The following is a 21,393-nucleotide window of genomic DNA, read 5'->3' as shown; positions in this document are numbered from 1 at the left end:
CCCTCGCAGCGGCGCGCGGGAGAAACTGCTGCGAAGCATCGCCGCACGAGGGTAACGCGCGCCCAGGAGCAAAGCGGCGCTCGCTCGACCCTGGGTGCGAGCGGGAGGGCGGGAACCCATCCCATTATAGTGCGCCTTCATCATCACTCCTATGAAAAATCAACGTTGGATAATAAATCAATATTCGACCCTGGAACTTTCTGTGGCGGCTGGTCCTTCCCTCTCCCTCAGCCTGCGGGACAGAGGTAATCTTTCCCATAGCTCTAGTGCACGAAGTTCACATGGTTATCAATCCCATGGTAGAGGAGGAATCAGAAGGATGGGTGAGTTTATTTATTATCATTTTTTAATTGTTGAGAGAAGGTTGAAGCGTCAAAGCTCAAATACTGCCAGCAAGGCCAAAAAGAATAGATCATACAAATCAATGATTGGTGCTTTAGAAGCCTGTAGATTGTAGGAGGCAGGGAAGACTGAAAGGGTCTTAGTTAAGATTGGCAAGAGCCAAGGCATTGGGACTCCCAAATGTGTACAGGAATGTACTGCTGGAATTTAACCAGCTGAAATTGCACAGCTTACCAACACTGGTTAACTTCCTGCTGCTTGACCAGTTAAGACTGCCGTATTTATTTGGGCCGAAGCTTGCTGGATTAGTTGGAGCTGAGTGGAAAAAATGTCAGGTCGACACCTCCAGGTCCCATTAATCAGCCAAGCTGGCCAGTCATCAACAGTACACTGGAATAATAGACCTGCCTGGCTCAGCTATTAAATTACTGAGTTCGCCACATAGGAGTCCTCCCATCGGCTTTTTGGTTCAGCTTGCTCCAAAACACATGACAGATGAAGTGTAATGCAGAAAAATGTGAAGTCATACATTTCATCTGCCATGTGTTTTGGAGCAAGCTTAACCAAAAGAGAACACTACCTCCCCCATGAAGGAAAGACAGTAGTTGGTCTTAGACAACTGGCAAGCTCCAGTTTGAACTTTTGCAGGTAGCCAGAGAAAATCTGCACTTACACAGTGCCTTATCAAGTGCCTCAGAAATAAATTGGGCTTTTGTATGACATTTTTGATCTTGGCGTTGCAACCTGTTGTTGGAAATCTTAGAATAGCTGGTGGTTTGGCAATGATACCAAATTAGGAAATTTGGCAAATTAAGAAAGAAAGCAGGAGATTGCAGGAGGACTTAAACAGGTTAATGGAGTGGGCAGATAGATGACAGATGAATTTTAATGCAGAGAAATGTGAAATAGAACATTTTGAGAAAAAGCACTGTGAAAGGAAGTATGGTCATACTCTTAATAGAGTGGAGGAACAGAGACCTTTAGGGGTGCTGATACATCAATCTTTAAAGGTGGGAGTGCGGCTATAAAAGGCCATAAAGAGGCAAATGGGATTCTGGGTTTTATATATGGTGGCCATGCCTTTGTCACCTCCAGATTCTGTTGCTCTCCCTGCTAGCCTCCTATCCTCCACCTCTGTAAACTTGAGCTAATCCAAAACTCTGCTTCCTGTGTCCTATCCCGCACCAAATCTCACTCACCCAACACTCCTGTCTTCACTAACATACATTGCCGCCCGATGTCCCAACACCTCAAATTTAAAATTCTTATCCTCGTGTTTAAATCACTTCATGGCCTCACCTAATCCTATCTCTGTAACCTCTAGCCATACAACATCGCCCCCCCCCCCCCAATCAGTCTCTCTGTTCCATTGACTGTGGCCACTTCTCTATTCCCCCCCACCCTTTACCCCATCATTGGATGCTGCGACTTCAGCTGCCTAGGCCCCACACTCTGGAATTCCTTCCCTAAACATCTCTGCACTCCACCTTTCCTCCTTTAAGACCCGTATTAAAACCCACCTCTTCAACCAAGCTTTTGGTCAGCTCTCCTAATGTCTCCTTCTTTGGCTCAGCGTTCATTTTTTCCTTACGCCTCTGTGAAGCACTCTTTCCACGTTAAAGGCGTTATATAAATACAAGTTATTGATGTTGTTCATAGAATGATGCAACACAGAAGGAAGTCATTTGGCCCATCGTGCCTGTTCCGGCTCTTTGGTAGAGCTATTCAATTAATCCCATTCCCCTGCTCTTTCCCCATAGCCCTGTAAATTTTTTCCCTTCAAGTATTTATTGAATTCCCTTTTAAAAGTTACTATTGAATCTGCTTCCACTACCCTTTCAGGCAGTGCGTTCTAGATCACAACAACTTGCTGCGGAACCAGTGGAATGGGCCTCCTCTCTGACTCTATGGCCTGCTTGCCCAGATTATGCTTACCAGCATAACCAAAGAGGACATTCAATCCCACATGTCAAATTTTGAAGTTGAGAAGCTACAAATATGGAAACCAGGTCTGGATTGAAAAGTACCAGTATGTTTTTTTTGAAAAATAAACTCAAATTAAGATGAAGAAAGACAGACTTTCTCTTTCAATTTAATACCCTTTCTGGAGTTTATAGAAAACAAAGCTAAAGCTACAACAGGCGTATAATCAGTAGTTTGTCCTTTTGTACTCTTTCTCAAAGACACAAAGACTCTGTTTAAAAAGCACAATCGATACAAGCCTTTACCTCAATAAAACTTTTGACATTTGTTCTCTGGCTTTTCTTCAAATGATTTTGTATAACAACTGAGCAGAAACATGCTAAAAACTAAAGAGAAAATTTCCATCAGTACATCTGACTGAATGGTAAATTTAGGTTGACTGCACAATCCAAATTTAGATCACGGCATCACGACTCTGGACAAAGATATCTAGACCAAGCCCAGGCTTTTGGGAGAGGCCAGGTATGAAGAAATTAAAAGATTCAAAGACACAAAAGGCAATACAGTGGATGAATTTGAGAGTGTTACTGTGAAATGTGCATTTTTTATGTTGAACATTAGAAATTTCAGTTACCGAGAATCGTTTTTATCCAGAAAGCACTTTCGGCGATTTGTGGGAACGTGGTGGCCTAATTGTACAATTACAGGATGATGAGTTTACATAAGGGGTTTCCGTTGTAGATGTGGTCACAGGAATTTATAATGGAAAAAAGTTGACACAAAAGTGTGACAAGAGGAGTGACAGCAGGAAGTAAGGTTTTGTAGAGAAAGTGTCCACAGTTGTGAGATTTTTATTAAGATATAGTCATACTGATGGGCTGAGTTTCTTGCATGGTATACTTGTAGTTTACAGTGAGATTAGTGAGCATAGTACATTACTATAGTGAATACTTGTGGTTGTTAGTCAGTGTACAATTTCTTTTTATGGCTCTTGAGCTATCAACGGTTGGGCACCTGGTGTGGAGAATCACTGAAACAAAAAACCCACCTCCAGCATTGAGATATTTCATGACTGATTTTTGAATCAGTATCCAGGAATGAAAATGCCAATAATACCTATTGCGTCAACAGAAGCGCTTACTGAGTTTATTGCTGGTAATAATGAAAGCTTTTAACATTTTGGAGGTTTTTGATAACTTGAATGCCTAAATATTGGCAAAAGGGAAGTACTTTTCCATATTATCCTTCCCTTTCAACAAATTGCAATTTTAATTTGGTGCATACAGCAGTGGATTTCTTCTCTTATCTCATCATAGGAGTTGATGACTGTTGGTGACCACTTTAATCTGGAAAATTGAGATAGTCTGCATCAACAATTTCCAAAACTGTTTTTAGCTAATAAATAGCAAGTGCACATAGCAGCACGTGATAAGTTCATTTTTTTCTGCTCCTGGTTTGATATTAGTCTCCTACAACGACATGACAGTATAGCTGCATGGTTGAGCACATAAACATTTTTATAAAACTTTGGTGCAGAAATATCACTGCGGTTCTGAAAAGCTTAACAGAGAAGTCAGCACTATGGAGTTAGGCCATTTTACCAAAACTATGTGGTTTTGGCTTAATGAAAATTAGTTGAGATAATTATGATGTGGAGATGCCGGTGATGGACTGGGGTGTACAAATGTAAGGAATCTTACAACACCAGGTTATAGTCCAACAGTTTTATTTGAAACTGTTGGACTATAACCTGGTGTTGTAAGATTCCTTACATTTGAGATAATTAGTTATTGCCTACTTTGCTTAATATCTATCAAATGTTTTTATTTATTACCAAATAATAATGATTCATTTCATCGATTGTAAAGCATGAAAGTACCATGGTAATACAGTTTTAGCTACATTGGGTTTGTATTTATGGATTGCATAGGTGCGTATCATGATCCCTCGTAGTGGAGGAAGTGGTTGTTTTAACTGGTGGATGGGGTGCCAATCAAGTGGAATGCTTTGTCCTGGATAGTGTCGAGCTTTTTGAGTGTTGTTGCAGCTGTACCCATCCAGGTAAGTGGAGAATATTCCATAACACTGCTGATTTGTGCTTTTAGATGGTGGAGAGGCTTTGGGGAGTCAGGTCGTGAGCCACGAGCCTCTCACCTGCTCTAGTAACCACTGCATTTATGTGGCTGGTCCAGTTGAGTTTCTGGTCAATAGTGACCCCAGGATGTTGATGGAGGAGGATTCGGCAATGGTAATGCCATTGAATGTCAAGTGGAGGTGATTAGACTCTCCCTTGGAGATGGTCTTTGCCTGGCACTTGTGTGGCACCAATGTTACCACTCATCAGCCCAAGCCTGGTGTTGTCCAGGTCTTGCTGCATGTGGGCATTGACTGTTTCATTATCTGAGCAATTTCTAATGGAGCTGAATACTGTGTAATCATCAGTGAACAGCCCCTCATTCTGACCTTATGATGGTCATTGATGAAGCAGCTGAAGATAGTTGGGCCTAGGATGCTACCTTGATTTCCTTTGGGCTGTCTTTTCTTCGGCCATCTGAATACAACCTTTCAAGCTTTTCATGCCATTGTGAATCATCTTTTGTCACTTTTTCCTGTCACAAGCATCATGCTCCTATGTGTCAATTTAGATGTCACATTTTTAAAATTGGTCTTTAAGCAATCCTTATATCTTTGAACTGACCATCACAGGAGTGTTTACCAAGCTTCAGCTCATCGTAGAATTGCTTCTTGGGTAGTCTTGTATCAGACATTCTGACTAGGTGACTGACCCACCTTAGCTGCGCCTTGACTATCATTGCCTCTATGCCTGGCATATATGCTTTTCTGAGGACCTCAGTATCCAGAATCTTGTGTCACCACAGAATTTTCACGATCTTTCTGAGGCAGCCTAGGTGGAAAATGATTGCGTTTTCTGAGTGGCAACTGTAAGTGGTCCAGCTATCGCACACATACAGTAAAGATTTTAAAACTATTGCCTGTAGACCTTAAGTTATGTTACCAGATTAATGCCACTTTTATCCCATATATGGAGTCTTCCAAAGCACTAATGACTTTAAACAATCCGTGGTTCACCTCATCATCTAGGAGCGCATCACATGACATGGTGCTTCCTAGGTAGGTGAACCTGTCTACTGCAGACAGCACGTGCCCATCGATGGTAATATTGGGTGACACAAGGTTTTCCGGACCAAACTGGTATATAACTTCCATCTTCTTCAAATAGATAGTAAGCCCAAATTTCTTACAAGCATCCAAGAAATGGTCCATGATGACGTAGTGGTCCACTTCCGTGTGGGCAACAAAGGCACAGTCATCAGCAAACAAGAGCTCCCGAACAAGTTCTTCAGAGGTCTTAGTTTTGGACTGCGGTGGAGATTGTACAATTTGTCATCCATCCTGAAGTGAATATACACTTCTTTGTCCGAGTTCCTGTAGGCATAAGTAAGCATAGAAGCAAACAAGGTACTAAACAAGATGGGAGCTTAAACACTACCCTGTTTGACTGCAGTGGGGACAGGGAAGGGTTGGAAACTTCACCATCTGCCATGACTCTGGTCATCATGGAACTGGCGGTTCAACTCGATAAACTTTTTGGGACAGCCAACTTTGGCCAGTAGTTTCCAGAGGCCTTCTCTGCTGACTGTATCAAAGGAAATTGTGAGATCAACAAAGGCACAGCAAAGGTCCAAGTTTTGTTCTTGAAACTTCCTGAAGTTGTCTGGCAGTAAGACTATGTCAGTAGTACCTCTGCCTTTTCTGAATCCACACTGGCTATCAGGTAAGAATTTCTCATCTATAAGCTCGATGTAATGATTTAGGATAATCATAGCAAGGATTTTCCCTGCAATGACAAGTGGGGCATTTCCTCTATGATTGTCACACACATCACACATATCTACTGCCCTTGTGTTTGAATAGATGGATAATGGATGCATCTCTTGAGGGATGATTTATTTTCACCACATCAGCTGGAAAAGCTGTCAGAGACTGAGCTAGTTGGTGTCCTTCAGCTTGATATATCTCAGCAGGTGTAACATCGGAACCAGTCTTGCCATTGGAGAGAGACTTGATAGCCTTAATGGTCTCAGACAATGAAGGTTCTTCAGCAAGAGGTACTATGGTCAGACTTTGAGGTAGTTGATCCAGGACCTTATTTTCTATGCTGGACTTCTGGTTTAGATTCTTAAAATGGTTAGCCCACCTGTCCAAGATTTGAGTCTTGTCAGTCAACAAGGTGGAGCCATCAGCACTTATTAGGAGAGTGGTGCTTCCAGATAGGCGACCACAGATATTTCGTAGTGCCTCATAGAACCTTATCACATCATGCATGGTGACGTACACCTGGCTTTCCTCAGCTTTGTAACTCCACCACGTTTCCTGCATGGCTTTCAGCTTTGTTTGAAGCTCACTGCGTTTAGTGCTATATGCAGCTTTCTTTGATGTTGATGACCGGTCTTTCAACCATGGTTGAAGTGTGTTTCTCACAGTGCAGTTCAATGATCTCCATGTCATTCTTGTCATATCAGGTTTTGTGTTTTCTGTTTTTTGGCCCTAGGGTCTTACTGGCTGCAGAGTATAAGCCATCCCTGAAGTTTTTCTAGTCAATTTCAATGTTGCCAGAAGCTAGGTTGACAGTGCTGAAATGATCTTCCACTCCTGCTGCTTTAAGTTTGGCAACATTTAATCTGGCAGAAGGGTTTTCACCTTGTCATCTTAAAAATGGAGCTAACTAGAGATCAAGTTTTGCAAAGATGAGTCTGTGGTCCATTCAACACTGGGCTCCCCTCATGGCCCATGTAATCTCACCATCTTTGACATCCTTCTGGTCAATTAGGTGCCAATGTTTGGAACAAGGGTGCATCCATGTAGTTTTGTATTTGTTTGGAAGCCTTAAGAGTGTGTTGGTGATGGTCAGATGATGTTCTGTACACATCCTAATAAGCAGTGTTGCATTACTGGTGCACTTCCCTATGCCAAGTCTACCTTTACTTTAGCTCCAAGGCATAAGTAACCAACAACTTGCATTTATATAGCACATTTAATGTAGTAAAATGTCCAAGGCATTTCACAGGAGCATTATCAAACCTAGTGTATTTATTTATGGTTACTGTTTTTTGGGGCGTGGGGGTAGAGAAGGGGTAGAAAAGGCGTAATGTATAAGAGACAGGACTGTCTAAATCTGTTCTTGGGAGGCAAGTGTGAACTCTATTTTAGGATATTGGTTACTTTTTAGTGAAACCAGATGTTACAAAGCTGCTGACAGTTGGATTTGAGCGAGCCGATGCTGTGAAGTCAGTGTTTGAGTCGTCAGTGTGATACAAGCAGTTTGCATTTTGCTTCAAATTGTAAAATCTGCATTTTATCTTTCAGTTGAAATGTTACATAGGCCAACATATTGTAAATTTAAAATAAACTTTGTTCAGCAATATCAGTACAAGAATAAGTGTGTAACTTTTGGTGCAAAATAATTCAGGTTAACTTAATCCTGTCAAGCAATACTTCCATTTACAGTATGCACAAGAATGTAAGTTTCTGATTTTATGATCAGCTTGTCTCCCTTTAGAAACTCCATTTCATAGAAGACACATAATTCAGAAAGAGCTCAAACAACAGCAGCCTCAGCAGAGGATTTTAGTACTTTTACTGTGTTTTCTGCTGTGATGTCAGGCAGCACGTAATTATAGCTGGAGGAAAATGAGGCCTGGATAATCCAGTTGCCTTTGCCCACCCTTTTGGGCAGACATGAAAAATGGTCAGGGTTATCTTTTTGAATTTTTGCGTACACTCATTTATAGCCATACACTATGCTATTAAAAAATGGTCACTATTCTACACTGAGTAGCAGCAGGTTGCATTAAATGGTCTTAAAAAGTCACTTCTAATACCGTCCTCTTAAGGTAAAACCTCATTTAGGAAAAATTGATGTGTCATGTATCTGAATAACTGATGTGAAGTACTTCATGCCCTTCCCTCTGCCAAACCTAGATAAGTTTTTTTTAAATGTTCGCTTCAGGATAACTGCAATGTAAGGTATAATATTGGTTGGTGAGGAATAAAATGATTACCATTTCCTTATAAATGGTAAAAGAAATTCCATACTAGAAAAGGCAGAGATGCTTCATCAGTGCGGCTACCCAATATCTCTTATTTTTAAACGGCAACTTGCTCCTTAAGTGGATCCACCACTTCAGGTTTCCAGACTGAGCAAGAAACCAGTTAATCAGGGAATGGCTCCATAAAGAAAGCAACTCAATTATCCTTCTGGTTTTCATATGGTGAATGAGATAAAAGAGATGGAAAGTGTCAGAATGAGCTTAGAATCACTTTGCTAAACTATTTGCAGCCACCCTGATGAATTAACCCGTTGCATTATCTGGTACAGAATGTCTTTTGCCATTAATAGGAAATGGCAGTAATTTTATCCCTCATTAACCACTGTTATACCACCCACTGTAGTGATCCTGAAATAAAAACAAAACAGTAATTCAGAACTTATCAGGTGGTTGATGTGAAAGAGCTCGCTTGCTATTTCCACATAGGAGGACACAAGATTAAACAGCATGGGGGCTGGGCGGAAAGAAAGGAATGGAGATGACAGTTTTACCTAGGAATGATGTAACGATGAAGTCACCAACTGAATGTAAAAAAGGCTGTTTCAGCATTGAGCAGGGAAATGGATACAGAACTAAATTTTTTTTATACCAGCCTATATCTGTAGTGTTGCACATTCAGATTAAGCGGGGTGAGTGGTGAAGGGAAAAGGGCAGATGGGATTGGGAGGATGGGCAGCAGGAGGATGTTGCTGTTTAATTCCAATGTGACTGATGGGGTTTGAAAGTAGTGGACACTGAAGGATGAATGGGAAGGTGCACATTCTATTGAAAATCCACTGTCTTATTCCAGGAACACTTCAGCTCCAAGACAACAACCTGACAGCATGGAAAAGTGCCTTTCAGCGAGGAGTGAGGGTGGTTGCAAACAGCAAACATACTCAACAGCTGTGAGGGGGATTAGAGTGATAATGAGGATTTTGATTGGCAAATGCAGTCAGTAGCAGTACAGGGGAGGTGGGGGGTGGCAGGAATTCAGCCTCAGACTTTTCAAGTGTCTGGAAGTTACATTACAACTGGCTTCAACAGCTCTGGGTACTGTGGCTCAGCCAGAGTGCAGACAATTGTGCAGGAGGGCACAAGGACATTGGTGCAAAAAGTAATTACAGCATCATCTACAGGCAAATATTGACACTTATAATAGATTTTGCCATGGAGAGGCTGACAAGTTTTTTTTTAATACATTTTGAGCTGAAATATTTGGACCTATTCAGTAATTTTAATGTACAATAAATTGGTAGACTCAGGATAGTACAGAATTGTAGGTGAACTTTAGAAAAACACATTGAATAATTCTCATAATATACTGGAATATAGAGACCACAAAAGACTGAAAAATCAGTGTTCTCTATAGAAGTTCTTGCTTGAAGTGCATAGCAGTTTATTGCATTATATACTAACTATTTTCCAATTTTTGTGTTACAAACCAAAAAGAGGTCATAAAATAAACTTTATAATAGCTCTAATTCAATTTTTTAAAATCAAAATTTGGTATTCAAAAAACACAAATCTGTTTCCACTTGAGTTTCACAGTGAGCCCACACGACAGACAAGTCACAGCTCCAATCACCGGTCTTTATTTATGTAGAGATATGTATTAAAACCAGCCACTTACAAAGTGCCAGTTTGGGCAAAACGACTAGAAGAAACTGATGTGAAATTTACATTACAATACATACCAGCAAGCTTATGCTGATTTGGATCAGTATCTTACCTGGGGCTGGAAACCTTTGTTCCTGTGCCACCTATATTACAATATAATATTACAAATTTTAATGAGTCACAGTAGCCAAACCACAAATAAACCAGTGCTCTGCTACAAATTTATAATGCAAGATTTCCAGGTTAAGATGCAAGGTGTCATTCATGCAAAGAAATACTATTATACCAATATAAGGAAACAATACAAGCAGTTTGTGACATAACTTAAAAATCCAAATTGGGTAGCAAATTAATCTGGGAAGGGACTGGGGGAAACTGCAACTTTCAAAAATAAACCAAACCAAAAACCCTGATCTCAAATAGCAGATGAAAAAGAACTTCACGTAAAAATTTCCAAAGCAGTTTATTTTACAGTACAGTGACGTTCATTAATTCAGTTATCAGAAATCAGTAGATTCTGAACCAGAGCATAACTGAACAAAGGTTAAGCAACTGTAATTTTTGTTCACCCAGATCTGACCAATTTTGTTTTTAAAAAGTTGGTGATATCAAGAGGGTTCTTTCCCCCCCACCCCAAAGGCAGCTGGTGCTGATGATATAGAGCAGCATAGTCCAAAAACAGTTGATATAATTTCTTGTTGGCAAATCATGCACTTCCAGCTTAGTTGGTGTCCATTTTGTCCTCATCCTTTTTTCTATTCTCACCGTTCTCTTCAGCAGGAGTACTGAGGGAAGCAGATGGGCTGTTGTGATGGCTATTGGGGTCTCTGCGTTGGTAGAAAAGAACATAAGCTGCTTTTGTCTAGGAAAAACACAAAACACAATTAGTATCAGATATTTAGTAATGGGGGGGAGGGGGAGAAATGCACTGCAACACCATGAAACAATATGACATGGTTTTGTACATTTGATTCTTCTTCCTCATGACTCCTTCCCAATCCAGTTCCTGACCAGAGTCAAGTCACTCTAGGAGAGGAGAGGTGACATGCTTTTACATGGGAAGGGAACTCTGGAGGAAGGATACAAGTGCATTGCTTGCACACATCTAGCAATTTTGGGAGGGCAGGGGGTTATAAGAGTCAAACTTCTGGGGAGAGTCAATATTATAATTAAATTGCCAAGTAATGCCATTTCTAAAAGTTGTGCTATAAATTGCTATATTAAATGAAAACAGGGTTCAAAGTGCCCAAACTCTCGACAGGCAATGCTTACTGGAGTCTAGCTGCTTCTGCACAGAGCATAGGGCAAGGCATTCCATCTATACTTTCTAGTAGTTGGCTCAAGAGATAGGAACTTGGAAGCCAATTCTCTGGAGGATGTACAATTTTATTTTTAAAAATCAGGCTTTCTAAATGGGAGTGATGGAGCAATAGAATTTCATAACAGGTTCATATTTACCCTTTAGCAACACTTTCAGAACTATACTACCATTTTGTATAATTGTTTTTATTGGTGACAACACTACAGTACTTTTTAAATGCTGACAGCTCATTTCTAGAATTAAATGAGAAAGTAGTTGGCCCTTTTTATAACAGGAGGTAACAGATTTGTCCATATATTATTATATATATATATATATATATATATAAAAAAAGGTAGGAATTTGAGCTAATTCACCAAGAACACAATAAATAATGTGGCTCTGAATATATTGTCTTCCCCTTTTACGCACTACTCCCAGCTGAGAGACTAAGCAAGGAGCATGTATCTCTTCTGGAGGCCATTATTACAACATGTGCAAAATGGCAGGTGGCATTGCTTTTTCCTGCTCCTGTGGGGGAAACACTTTCCATATGATGGCAGCTAAAAACCGAGAAATTATCATACAAGAGCTGTGATTCTTTACATTTGTCCAACAGCTTTCTGCAAACACAATACAAGCTTACAAAAAAGTACATTTGGACACCAGTATGCAGCAGAACAATGCATTTAAAATAAAAATATTTCCTTCTGTCTGTACTGAATTAGGTGATCTCAGCAGGGGTAGATGTGTTTCCCTTGGGCTTGTGGATCAGTCAGAGCTGCTGCTCCTGATTACTCTCCAGTGACCCTTGACAGAAAGCACAGGTGTGGATGTTAGGCAAGGAAAGGATCAGGCTCAGGTGTGATGCCCTTCATAGTCAAGTAGTATGCAGACACTCAGAAGAATGGCTACTTGAGTGAGGTACCAGAGGGCTAGAATGGAACCCCTGCGAAAAAAGGCAGGGAGAAAATTGGGATGGGGCAGAGAAAAACAAAATATTTCCTACCTACTTTGTTTTTTTATCCAGGACTCTGCTAATACTGCTCTGTAAGTACTAGAAATGCACTCAACACAACAGTCTCACTCAGATTTGCCCTTTGAGGAAAGTATCTTTCACTCAGTTGTATGGATGGAAGTTCACTATTGTGAACTCAGGTACTACCCTCTGAACATTAGTGCACTGCACCACCTACACATTTTGTGAGGAACCAAATGATAGTCAGTAACAGATTTAATGTCACAGAAGCTCCCTGCACAAAAAACTCAAAGTTGACACTGCAACACTTAAATAGCACCTTTAGGTAGTAGAACGTCGGAAGGTGCTTCATAAGGAGAGCATGGGACATGGAACATAAAATGGGAGCAGAATTAGGGCAAGGTAGTGATGGGGAGGTTGATTTTAAGGAGGCGTTTGAAGGTGGGGAAAGATAAAGCTAGGCAAAGAAGTTTAAAGGAAGATTATAGGGAGAGATAATTCAAGTGTTTTAAAATTATGAAAGAATGGGACAGGATAGATAGAAGCAAACGGTTTACAAAATTTAAGGGTCAAGAATGGGGGGCCATAAATTCAAGATTAAATGAAAGATTTAGAACTGAGGGTAGGAGAACTTCACACAGAGTTTAGAGGCTGTAAAATTCACCTCAAGGGTTAGTGGTTGAGGCTAAAACTGTCAACATTAGATTAGACAGGTGGACGAAAGAAAAGATGTTGAAGGAATATAGAAACAGGGTGGGTAAATGTGATTAGAACTATTTGCGCTCTCGGAGGATAAATGCCGACATGGACTGGTTGGGCCTCCTTCCATGTTGTAACTTCTATCTATGTATAATTTAGAGTGAGCAAGGCTGTGGTGGCTAAAGGCTCTGCCACTCAGGGTAGAGGAAGGGGCATGTAGTGGTCAAGTATCTGAAGAGCAGATTATGGCAGCTGGAACATTGATCAAAACAGCTTGCAGAGGCAGGGTAGAGCGTGGATCTATAGATGGCTGATGATTGTCATTGGCGGATGAGGTGTCAATGCAGGTGGGTGAGGCCAGGGCACTGTGAATGGGTCTTAGTACAGTAGGATGCAAGCAGCAGGGCTCTGCATGAGTTGGAGTTTCTGTAGGATGGGGCTCAGGAAACCAGCAAGGAGAGTGTTGGAAGAAACTGAGGTAACAAAAGGTGGATGAAAATTTCAGCAGCAGTTAACATTAGAGATGGAAATAGGCAGTGTTGATGTTTGACTGAATCAGAGATTTGAAGCCCAGCTCAGAATGAACAGGACATCAAGTTTGCGCAGTGTCAGATTTAGCTTAGTGAACAGCTGAGGAGGGGGATGGAATCGATGCTGAGTTTCTGGCAGAACTAAACAGGGTAGCTTCAGTCTTGCCAATGTTTAGTTGGAGGTAGTTGTTGTTGGACAGGCAGTCACACAGCACAATGTTTCATAGTATTAAGGGTAACGGCAGAGAGGTGCAACTAAGTGTTGTCAGCGTACATATAGAAGCTGACCCTATGCTTACATATGTATATAAGGAATAGGAGGTTGCAGAGGATGGAACCTTGAGATGACCATGTTTGAATGAGAGTGGAAGCTACTGTAGGAATGGAATCATTAGCGAGCAGTGACCAGAGGTGGACTACAGAGGAGAGGCAGTAGTGGAGGATGGAGTGGTCGACCATAACAAAAGGTTCAGAAAGGATAAGGAGGGCCAATTTGCTGCAGTAGCAATCACTAAGATATCGGTGACTTTTACCAGGGTCATCTGAGTATTATGGTTAGGACAGAAGCTGGACTGAAGGGACTCAAACAGGGAGTGATGTGAGAGGTGCAAGATTAGAAGTTTAAAAAAATGAAGACTACTTTATAATGGTTCACCAAATAAGGTCAGTAAACAGATCTCATTTTGATTTTTTTCTTGCTGGAATTTAGCAGTAAAACCCTTTAAAGGAAAAAAAAATCACTGCTTTGCAGGACACATTGGCAGCAACAACGACCATGTGAATTTATATAGTGTATTTTATGCATCAACTAGAGATGGGTAATAAATGCGATCTTACCAGCAAGGATAATTTAATAAAGCAAAACAATTCAAGGCATTTCACAGATGGTGGTCAGTAGGAGGAAGGGGACTAGGGAAGGTCCCCAAAAGGCAGAGGTGAATGGGAATTTTGAAAGTAGGGAGAGATGTATTAAAACAATGGGGTTTCAGAAGGAAGTTTCAGAGTATGTAATATTCCCATGTGAAAAAAATCAAACTGCCCACATTCTTCGCAAATTGGTTTGTCCCCAGTCAGTGGAACCGGACACATGATTGTTGTATGCAGTCAAACATTCACTCAATATTATTTGTTTGTAAATGAGAAATTCCCAAACACAACCATAATAGTCTCTGTACCGTAACTAGTGCAACTTACTACAATCTGATCTTCTGATGCTCCTGATACACTACTGTCATCAAAGTAATACCACTGTCCATCAATCTTATTTTTAGCATATGCAGTATCTGTTGGCAGAAAGACATAGCAAGTTATACTTTTTCTTCCACAAAGATGCATTTGTTAATAGCCTTCATTTTTCAGTAAAGAAATGTAAAGATAAGTTACTTACAATGGCCTCCTCCCATTCCTCCATAGTGGTTAGATACTGCAACAAGGTCATAGATGCAAGGACCTGCCTTGGGGTTGTAAACAAACTCAGACATGTTCAGATCCCTACAAACACATTAAAAACACAAATATTTAATATTAATGTTCCACAGTATATAGAAAATGCATATACAGAGGCACCCAATGTATTTCATCACTGGATCCATGTGATTCAATTGCTATAACTAGAGTACTTTATCAGGACTACCTGACAAGTCCCTTTCGACATCCAAAACTCTGCTGCCCGTATCCTAACTTGCACCAAGTCCTGTTCACCCATCACCCCTATGCTCACTGACCTACATGGTGTTCCCAGACCAGGAACACCTCAATTTTAAAATTCTCATTCTGGTTTTCAAATCCCTCCTAGGCCTCACCCATCCCCATCTCTGTAACCCCCTACAACCCTCCAAGATCTCTCGGCACCTCCAATTCTTGCCTCTTGCGCAGTCCCGATTTTAATCGCTCCATCAGTGGCAGCCGTGCCTTCAGTTGCCTAGGCCGTAAGTTCTTTAATCCCCCCCCTAAACTTCTCCGCCTCTCTCTCCTCCTTTAAGACGCTCTTTAAAACCTCTCTTTGACCAAGCTTTTGGTCACCTGTCCTAATAGCTCCTTATGTGGCTTGGTGTCAAATTTTGTTTGATTAATGCTCCTGTGAAGCACCTTGGGACGTTTTACTATGTTAAAGGCGCTATATAAATGCAAGTTGTGCAGAAGAGGTCTTGAAGCAAGCCTATTGGTAACTGTTTATTCATACTTCAATAACTTCATATTTTCTTTCAGTGTGATAAGCGATCTGGCCAAAATTAACTAGGTAGAAAAGTTAGCAAATGGGATGACAGAACAACAGTGGGGAACTATGAAATAACATGACAATGCACACGGAGTCAAAATCTGTACAACCGTGAAAATTTTTATTTCTATGTTCCCAAAGAATTTGATGATAATTCACCTTGAAACAGACCCTGCCACTTTAATAACATGGAAATTAAAAATTAACTGAATTACCTGAAGAACTTAAATTACAAAGTTCATTATTGGTTTTGTTTTACACTCCATAATCACAACAGGAAAATTAAAAACCCAACCTGCAGAAAGCAACAAATACCATATGCATGGCCACTGCAGCCCAGCTAAACAGGCACCAGTGAATTGAGAGTGTATCAGACATTACTGAATCAATAAATTCAGAACAGAAGGGACCAGTAAATGAATAAGTACAGTTATCAGCACAGAAGCAAATTAATGGAGTAGTGGACACCAGTGAATTAATAAATCAATGAAGCAGCAGAAACACCAAGCCAATAAAAGTTAATGGGACAGCAGGCATAGTGAATCAACAAATTCACAGAGCAGTGGGCAGAGAAACAAAAAGGAGGAATTAGCGGGTACCGGTGAATTAATAAATTCAGGAAGCAATGGGTTTTAGCTTGAAGAGCCTTTTAGCTTACTATGGTACTTAAACAGTTAATAGTATATATTTGTATAGTGTGGTGAGTTCACATCATCCTAAGCAGTCCCATACTTCAAAAAATGTATTAGTGGCGTAGCCATTACAAAGAAGGGTCGCTATGGGGAAAGCTACCAAGGAAAGGGGAATGGCTCAGTTAAGTAGGGAAACTGCAAAAGCTGATTGGGGGGTGGGGGGTGGGGTTAGTGCAAGCCCAGAGATGGTAGGCCAGCAACTATACCACCATGGGAAGCAGGGTTTGGCATGTCCCAACCCAAAATCGTGGGCTGATGACAGGAGGGTACACCTGCAGAGGCAAAAGGCGGCCATAGGTGCCTTGCTTAAGTTAATTAAAAAGCTAAAAAAAAAAAATTGGATTTAGACCTCCCAAAAAACGGAGGACGGGTAAGAGAATGTCAGCCAGTTTCAGAAGCTTTTCAAAAAATGGTGCCACAGTGCCATTGACTAGTGTGCGTAACTGCAGTTGACAGTGAAACTGAATGGGAAATATTAACACAGCCATTTACAATGGTAAACGTCAACACAAAAGCACAACCAAAAATCATGATGTCGTAAGGTTTGTGTGAAGGAAGTATTTAATAATTACGTTAGTCAATTTCCCTCGACTTTCCACGCGGGGAGTCAAGAAAAAGTGTAGTCTTCTGGTTAAGAGGGGTTAGAGGGCAGTGGATCATTAGACCAGGGCACCCAGATATAATTCAGTCCCCATTTTAAGCCATATATTCTGTCCTTAATTTTACATTGATAGAAGTGCACATAGATGCAAGATTTTAAATGTAGCATAGATGTATAAATCATTTGTACTTGGGCACAAGGAACACAATCAAAATGTGATGACAAGAATAGGGGTTTTGGTATGCAGCAAGGAGGACATCAGGAGGACAAATAGGTTAGCAGAATCAATAGACAAATGGTAGATGCAATTAAATGCAGAAATGTGGGTAATGTATTTTGGGAGGGATGGGATTATATACAATGGAAAGATGTTGATGAACAGAGACCTAGGGGTGCAAATACATAATTCCTTGAAAGTGCATGTACATAAAGCTATGGGTTCCATGAACAGGAATAGAGTGCAAGGGCAAAGAGGCAATGATACATTTGTACAAGAATACTGTGTATAGTGAATAGGGAAAGTCCATTTCCATTGGATGGGGAGTTAATAATGAGTCATTAATTTACAAAAATAAAAGAGTGAGGAGCGCGGTTAGAAGAAATTTCATGCAGAGCTGTTACAGCATAGAATGCTTTGCCACGGGGAGTAGTTGAGAGAAGAGACCATTTGCATCTTTAAAGGGGAAATGGATAAATATTTGAAGCAGAGGAAGGTACAAGGCTATAGGAGAGTGTAGGACAGTGGGATTGGCTTTGGATTATTCTAGTGAAGAGTTGGCACAGATTCAATAAATTAAATGAATGGCTTCCTCCTATGCTGCAGATTTAACATGTTCTATTCAAAAAAGGACTATGAACTTAAATAGAAGATCATAGTCTTAGAACGTCATCTTTCCCCTACTTTGCCGCAAAGTTTACTTTTCTGACAGTTTTAACCCTTTGAAGACTCAATTATTCCCACTCAGTTTTTGTAATGGATAGCCCTTATGGTTCAGTCAATAAATGCTACAAGATGTTCAGGATTAAACAGACAAGAAAGATCCTAATTTTTGACTCTGAGTTTGCCACTGTCAACTGTGCAGGAATAACAATTTGAATTTATATAGCACCTTTAACATGAAAAATGTCCCAGGCACTTCACAGAGCTAATCAGACAAAAATGAATGTTGAGCCAAAGGAGCTATTAGGAGGGGTGACCAAAAGGCTGCTAAAAGATGAGTCTTAAGGATGGTCCTAAAAGAAGCGAGGTTTAAGGAAAGAATTCCAGAACATGGAGCCTAGACGGTTGCAGGCATGGGTGTTAACAGTGAGGCAAAGGGGGAGGGGGCGAAAATGCAGAAGAGGCCAGAATTGGAGGAGTTGCAGGTTGATGCCTGAAAATTTAATATTCTTCCCTTTCATTGGTCAAATTTGATAGTAATGCAATGTGTGGTAAAATACTGATTCAGACTATCTGGGATCACCTGTTCTTTTCAATTTAATATGCCAGTTTCATACTGTGTAAAACTACACCAAGAGGCTGTAAATGCAATTGAATCTGCCCTGTTGCCAATTCTTCATGAATTGATGAACGTTTGTGCAGGCCAGCAAATGGGAACAGCATTAGTGGTCTGCATGAGCAGACTAATGTTGGCCATAAAAATATTTCTTGCTGCTCTGAAGAGATCAGAGCAGAACGCTCTTCAGGTGAGTTTCATTTCTTCTAGAGCAGCAGCGGTAAGGTAAATACACCAATGAAGGCTATTCTGTTAAATAGAATGTTCTCCAAAATCTCCCGTGTGCCCCATTTTTGGATCAATACAACTTCATATTAATAGGGCAGGCAGTTGACAGGATGTTGTTAAGGGTTATAAGCGAGAACCCATAATCTGATACTCCTATGCATCGCACATTGGTGTGGTGGACATGTGGCCCAGGTTTTGAGAACAGCAATTGTAATTGTTTTCGTTAGAAAAATACTTGAATATAAAATTATTGCTCAAATACACCATAAAACAAGCCAGCCTGTAATTACTTCAGATGTTTCAAAGTAATATGCTCTCACCTTATAGGAAACTCCACTAAAGTGTCAAGTTTATCTCTCCAATATCTATTATACGAGAAACGCTTCAGATGTACTACAAGGATCTTTGGTAGTGACCACAAGTCAAACTTCTTAGTGGCCTGCTGGTGCTTTTTACACGTAGGACAGTACCTGTGGAGACAAGTAGTAGTAGTAAGATACCAATATACCATATTTCCTGAAGGATACATTTAATTTGACATGGAAATTGATCAGTACACAGGATATTAAATTTATTGATGATCACTCTTTTTGCCTCCCTGCCCCCACTATTTTTTTCCTCCTTCAGTCCTCCTTTCCTGTTGTTGACTCCCTGCTGCGATAGTTTCACTGGCACCCTCCAATATCTTGCAAATTAGAGATTCTTGCTATATGAGCCAGGATAGTATCCATCAGGTGCCTATTTGATCTTGGGAGGCATTGCATCCAAGCCCAATACTGTCCTAACCCAATATCCACACAAACGCACTTCTACCAAGAGTCACTGGATATTGATCTGGAGTATGAATCCAGAGCAATTTCTCCCTTGCTTACCCAGGGAGCTTCCAATTGTTGCTCCCTTACTGCTGTCCTGATTGTAACCAGTTAACTCAGCAGTGATCAGGGTATGTTACCACTCCACATCCACTGCCTGGACCAGCCGACTCAATATGGCAGGTTGCCTGCAGTTCTGTCCCCAACAAGTATTTTTTTCCACCTTTAGTTCCAAGCATACATTCTCCAACCGAAAGGCAGATAACCAACCAGGTTCAAATACAATGCTCTCCAGCTGTGGCTAAACTAATTTATTTTGTGGATTTTCTTTTCTGTGAGGAAGTTTTTTTACTCATCTAATAAGATTGGGGATTTTTTCTATGGGAAACTGCAGACGTGAACCGGTGTCCAAATACTCATCTATTTCCAGCCAAGAGAGTAGGATGTTTTGATTTTTGACAGTCTCTGAAGGAGATTCTGGCATGGAAAGTTGGACATTGCAGAATTCCCACCCCTTGAGGAAAGAATGGAAGAGAATAATTTTCTCCAAAAATTCAATAACTTGGATGATAATTAATGAAACTCACCTGAGGTAAACAATGCCAACTTTCCATAATTCTACATTTAAACAATCATGGAAATTACAAATGCAGTGAGTATTAAGTAACCACCCCATACACACAGTAGAACATCTCCCAAGGGTAGATAGAGAATGACCTTGCACAAAATGGACCAAATGATGTCCTGAATAACTATTGCCAGCTGGGAATCCGGCAATCTAACGCAAGATATACAGCTGACTTATGTCAAAGACATTGTAGAATCCCACTATCCTGAATAGTGCTTCAGTGTTTCCACAACAGACTTCACTGATAAAATAGTTGTTCTGATTAAGACTCCATAGCAGACTGCCAACAGTCAATGTCTGTTTATAATAAACACTGGAAACATATTGCTATTAGTATTACTCTTTAGTTTACCCAAGCTCCTCCTCTTCCTACGAACATTAACAAATTCAAATACCAACCAAGATTAGGTTTTGAACTTTCAACATCCTAGATGAGAAGACAGTGACTTACTCTTAGTTTCTAACGAATCCTCCATTTTCATTTTGAAATTGCATTTTTATGGAAAACCATTTTCTACAACACTCTGCATTTACATTCTCTATATTTATAAGTTAAGATAGTTGTGGTAGTGCAGAGTTCATGGAAGGCAGCCAAAAGCATTAAGTTTGAAAGTTTCCATTTGTACTATTTAGAATGACTGTTACTCATGCTATAAATAAACAAACTTGACAGAAAGAGACCTTTAAAAAGACCCAGAAAATAGATTTAAGTTAAAATTTAAACATTGGGAAAACCGACTGTCACTCTGGACTTTCATTTCTGCGACCAAGAGTCAAATGTCATCCAGACTGATGGGATGGGAGTCTTTTCTGTCTACTAGTTGTAAGGGCCCTATATGAAATGAGTTTCAGCAGTCTTGAGAAAGTTCCTAATTTGGCATTAATTGGCAATTGCACTCAGAGGCCACTGGGTGGCTAGCAGAAATGGGAAATTGAACAAAAAAATGTCATACTGATGCAGTAGGGAGTACTTTTCTGAGATTGGGGCTGAAGCATAGTGGGTCAAAATAGAATACGCTTCCCTCTTCATCTGGTTGTGCTATACTGGATATGGGACACTAACTGCCCGAGATGGGAAGATTACCATTCCCTAGCACCAACATCCTTCACCTTGATGAGCAGAAAAATTAAGACAGTGAAAGGCTAATAAAATCTCTCGTCCAAGCGATTTTTAAAAACAAGTTGTATAATGCAATTATTTTAAATTCCATGGTG

At 40.4% G+C, this 21,393-nt stretch overlaps 1 protein-coding gene and 1 long non-coding RNA gene across 4 annotated transcripts in view; one reads left to right on the top strand and one right to left on the bottom strand.

Annotated features, from left to right (window-relative positions):
• The window catches only part of LOC137334033 (uncharacterized), a 68,716-nt gene continuing 47,323 nt past the window's right edge, over window positions 1-21,393 (top strand). Inside the window, exons 1-2 of the long non-coding RNA XR_010966046.1 lie at window positions 1-323; window positions 4,196-4,326. This is a non-coding gene — a long non-coding RNA (uncharacterized lncRNA). The remainder of the gene's footprint in view (window positions 324-4,195; window positions 4,327-21,393) is intronic.
• Window positions 9,948-21,393, bottom strand: part of usp4 (ubiquitin specific peptidase 4 (proto-oncogene)) — a 76,899-nt gene continuing 65,453 nt past the window's right edge. For all 3 annotated transcript variants that reach the window (XM_067998451.1, XM_067998453.1, XM_067998452.1), the window contains 4 exons: window positions 19,059-19,208; window positions 14,891-14,994; window positions 14,698-14,786; window positions 9,948-10,857 (listed from right to left, as the gene is read on the bottom strand). In XM_067998451.1, coding sequence (XP_067854552.1) covers window positions 10,717-10,857; window positions 14,698-14,786; window positions 14,891-14,994; window positions 19,059-19,208 — 484 coding nt within the window. In that variant the 3' untranslated portion in view covers window positions 9,948-10,716. The remainder of the gene's footprint in view (window positions 10,858-14,697; window positions 14,787-14,890; window positions 14,995-19,058; window positions 19,209-21,393) is intronic.

Source organism: Heptranchias perlo, chromosome 17 (assembly GCF_035084215.1).
Source record: "Heptranchias perlo isolate sHepPer1 chromosome 17, sHepPer1.hap1, whole genome shotgun sequence".
NCBI classification, from domain to species: Eukaryota; Metazoa; Chordata; class Chondrichthyes; order Hexanchiformes; family Hexanchidae; genus Heptranchias; species Heptranchias perlo.
The sequence above is the reverse complement of the archived record's forward strand: the minus strand, read 5'-3'. Positions and strand labels throughout refer to the sequence as shown.